We start from the raw sequence: 4,335 nt of genomic DNA on the forward strand, positions 1-4,335 counted from the left end.
CCGGGAACAATCACATGGATTTAGGGCTTATTTACTAGCAACCTCCAACCTCAGTTGGAAGGGGCAGCTTTAGGAGCCTGTGCAAAGGACAAGAGCTTCACGTGTGAAGCAGTGCAGCCTTCCTTTTTTTTTTTTTTTTGAGAGTCTCACTTTGTTACCCTCAGTGGAGTGCAGTGGTGTCATAGCTCACAGCAACCTCTGACTCTTGAGCTCAAGCGATTCTCTTTCCTCAGCCTCCCAAGTAGCTGGGACTATAAGTACCCACCACAGCACCCAGCTATGTTTAGAGATAAGGTCTCACTTCAGCTCAGGCTGGTCTCGGACCTGCAAGCTCAGGCAATCCACCCTCCTCGGCCTCCCAGAGTGCTAGGATTACAAGCATGAGCCACTGCACTCGGCCAGTGCAGCCTTCTTTAGCAAAGGGGACCAAACCGGGAGCGGGGATGGAAAGTGGGAGGTCACCAGCTGTGGTCACATGTGGTCAACAGCTGGACTGCACTTTTCTAAGGGGCAGAAGACCCCCGCATTTGCTTTCAGTTCTCTCTTTAGTGAGAGAGCTCATGCCTGGTGAACATTCCCAAAGGAGGAACAGGACCTGGCTGCCTATAAACAACTTTTGCAGGGCGGGATAAAATGGCAGGAACCAGTGGCACACCCTCCTTGAGGCACCAGTCAACACGTCCTCAACATCGGAGGCTTCAGGGTGGCAGCGTGGTCACCCGAGCATCCAGTCACATTGCTAACAACAGTCACCTCTGCTGCCTGTTCAGGACCAGCATCCTTATCTCCCCAGACACCCCGCACGGCCTGAGGAGGTGGCTCCCAGCCCTAGGGAGGTGAGAGGCTCCAGCAGCATCTGAGCTCAGTTGCATCCCAGACAGATGAATATTAATCAGGTATTAAACTGTATCGTTTCTATCCACAATGACTCACTTTAATGTTCGCACTGCTGGGAGACAGGTAAGACATAGACACACCCCTGTTCTAGACGAGCACACAGTCGAGAGAGATGTTAAAGCCATTTGCTCAAGGTCAGGCTCAGACCAGAGTGGCCATGTGGAAACAGACCCCAGGAAGTCCTGACTTGACCACAGCACTCTCTGAGGTCCTGCCGGGCCTGGCCTCCCACTGGCCCTGCTTTCCCTCCTCCGCCCTCCTCTTCTCCCATGTCTTAGCCCCTCCTCACTGCCCCTTGGACGGTGGCCCCCATGGCCTCCCACAGAGCCCCACAGGAGTGGGCACATCCAGCCTGCCCCACCCCCAGGATCAGGGTGCAGCAGGGCGAAGTGGCTCACCTCGGAAGTTCTGGCTGAACCTCTTCCCGCGGGAGCGGTCCCCATGGCTGCGCTGTAGCAGGGCCACATACTGGGCCCTCACGTGGGCAGGGATGGCCAGTTCCCCCACGTCCACCTTCTCCAGCACGGGCACCTCGCTGAGGTGCAGCTGCTGCAACAGGCTGCCCAGGAGCTGCTCCTCAGTCAGGGCCGCCCCGGGGCCAGCCAGGGATAGCATCCAGAGTGCCCAGCAGAGCCACAGGGGGCACATGGCAGTGAGAGCAGAGTGGGTACGTCCCCTGAGAAGGTTCCTGAAGGGTCTCAGACCCAGCTGGGTGTGCTGAGAGCCAGGGCTGGGCCAGCTTTATAGCAGCCCCTAGGCTGGCCTGGGGTGGTGGGAGGGGGCAGGGAGGGAGGTCACACCTCTCAGACCTCCTGTGAGCTCAGCAGCCAGACAGGGCCCTGAGCCCTGAGGAGGGGGTTGTCTAGAAAAGGCAGGGCTGTGGGGACTGTGGACAGCTGACTACTGCTGTCTAACTTGGCTTGGGGTGGCTGACCACTGAAATTAAGAATCTTGTTTCCTGGAGTGGAAGTTGGGTATCTAATTCCCTGCTGGAGAACCCATGCCCCTAGTTGCTGGTATGTGGTAAGCTGCAGTTCTACTCCCAGAACTGACCAATCAAACAATCCTGGGAACTAGAACTGCCCAATCGACCCCAGGCCTCTCTGACTCTAAAGACTGCACAGACCTGTAAACTCAAGGACCTGAGGTGGTGCTTAGAAGGTCCTGGGGTTGATGAGATCCTGATCTGGCGGCCCATGGTTGGTAAACCCAGTATCTCCCACTGTTCCTGGGGAACTTTCCTAGGCAAGGGAGCCTGGGAACATTCAGCGCCAATGGGATTTTGTCCTCTCCCTCTTCCCTGCTACTCATAGAGTTAGAGTTTAGAGTTGAAAGGAACATCCAATCCACCCTCTCCCCTGATTTATTTATTTATTTATTTATTTATTTCAGAAATAGTCTCACTTTATCATCCTCGGTAGAGTGCAGTGACATCACAGGTCACAGCAACCTCTAGCTCTTGGGCTTAGGTGATTCTTTTGCCTCAGCCTCCCAAGTAGCTGGGACTATAGGCACCCGACACAATGCCTGGCCATTTTTTTGTTGCAGTTTGACCAGGGCCTGGTTCGAACTTGCCTCCCTCAGTATATGGAGCTGGCGCCCCACTCACTGAGCCATAAGCACTGCCCTCTCTCCTAATTTTTTAACTGAAAAAACTGAGGCTCAGAGAGGTGTCACCTTCTCTAAGCTCAGGCAGTTCATGATCAATGTCCACTTAAAGTTGGGTCTTCCAATTCCAGACCACAATTCTTTTCATACTTTCCAGCTATTGGCAGCCTAGTCCTGATCTGATCACCTAAGGGAGCCAGGTGGACTCAGTCCAGGTGATCAGGGCTGGTCTAGGGTAGGGGGAAATCTCTTAGTCTCCTGAGGGTCCCCCAAAACACAGGCCCCTATTCTGAATATGGATTTGTGGGCTGGCGGAAGAGTTTTGCTGTGGAAATAAAATAATTAGGTGATCAGCCAGTATTCGAGGTACCAGATAAAATACAGAACACGGTTTGGGACGTAATTTTGCTAAAAGTTGATTTGTTTTTATTTGAAATTGAAATTCTTTTCTTTTTGAGACAGTCTCACTATGTCTCCCTCACTTTTCACAATAGAGTGCATGATGTCACAGCTCACAGCAACCTCCAACTCTTGGGCTTAAGAGATTCTCTTGGTGCAGCCTCCTAAGTAACTGGGATCACAGGCACCTGCCAGAATGCCTAGCTATTTTTTTGTTGTTGTTGCAGTTGTCATTGTTTTAGCTGGCCCAGGCCAGGTTTGAACCCACCAGCCTCGGTGTATGTGGCTGGCACCATAACCACTGTGTTATGGGTGCCGAGTCCACAGTCCTATATTTTTATTTGCTATATCTGGCAGCCCTAGCCACCACCAGAAAAAGAAAGGGAATGTGAATTTGGGAGACTGTTTACTAAGGGCTGAATTGTTGTCTGGCAGGAGGGCATAACCCTTTGTTATGCAGAGGAAGAAATGGGGCTGCTACTCCTACCGCTACCTGCCTCTGGCCCAGGTCAGGCTTGGGCTGGTAAAGGGCTCAGAACCAGAGCATCTGTGTGAGGGAGAGGGGGGAGGAAAGGAATAAGGGATCAGTACCCTGGCCCTGGGCTAGAGGTAAGGGCACTGTGGCTGGCCATCCTGGGGAGATGGATGACAGAGCTTGAGGTGGGACGGCTGATGAGGACAGGCACCTTGTACTCACAACCTCTGCCCCCAATCCAATCAGAGGCCAGGTAAGGGCAAGGAGAAAACATGAGATCAGAGGTCATCCTTGCAGAAGTGGAGCTCCTTTCAGGTGAGAACACAGCATCTGGGGTCTCCAGAGTGGTTGCTGCTCCCTTCCTGGGCAGGGACATCACTGTGAGCGCTCAGGAAATGCCCTAAGGCCAGCCCCAGATGCCCTGAGCTGTCCCAATCCTGCATTACTCACCTCCCTGACCCTGGGCCTCGTGGCCCATGTGGCCCCTGGAGTTTCCAGACATGTTCTGGGTGGGCCTTGCCTGCTCCCTCCCCTACAGCAGCTGAGACTCTGGGGTCTTCAGGGCCAACCTCTCTTGGGGATCCCTGGGGGAGGATAGGAGAGAACAAAGCAGGAATAAGGACCCAGGTAGTTTCCATTCATCCAGACTTTTCTTAGCAAGAATGTGTTTAAACCTTAAATACATATCATTCACAGTCGCTAGCAGTGTGGCCTCTGAGGGTTTTCTACCCTGTTCAATATAATATGAGTTTCCTCCTATAAAATGAGAATAATGTTCTTTTACCGCAGTGTTGGTATTAATAGAAATATATATACAGAGTGCCTAGCATAGCCTCCAGGTATAGAGTGGGCACGTGATAAATGGTAGGAGTCTTTTATATTGTTACTAATTATTAAAATGTGTAACTTTTAAAAAACATGTGTTGGCTCGGCACCCATAGCTCAGTGAGTAGGGC

General features: G+C 52.4%; 1 protein-coding gene across 1 annotated transcript in view; it reads right to left on the reverse strand.

The window, feature by feature from the left end:
- LOC100943980 (left-right determination factor 2-like) overlaps positions 1–1,545 on the reverse strand; it is a 3,789-nt gene extending 2,244 nt beyond the window's left edge. Inside the window, exon 1 of the mRNA XM_003791014.1 lies at positions 1,296–1,545. Within this exon, the coding sequence (XP_003791062.1) occupies positions 1,296–1,545 (250 nt within the window). The remainder of the gene's footprint in view (positions 1–1,295) is intronic.
- Between the last annotated feature and the right edge of the window lie 2,790 nt (positions 1,546–4,335).

This window comes from Otolemur garnettii, unplaced genomic scaffold, assembly GCF_000181295.1.
Source record: "Otolemur garnettii isolate 467f Iridium unplaced genomic scaffold, OtoGar3 scaffold00045, whole genome shotgun sequence".
NCBI lineage: Eukaryota > Metazoa > Chordata > Mammalia > Primates > Galagidae > Otolemur > Otolemur garnettii.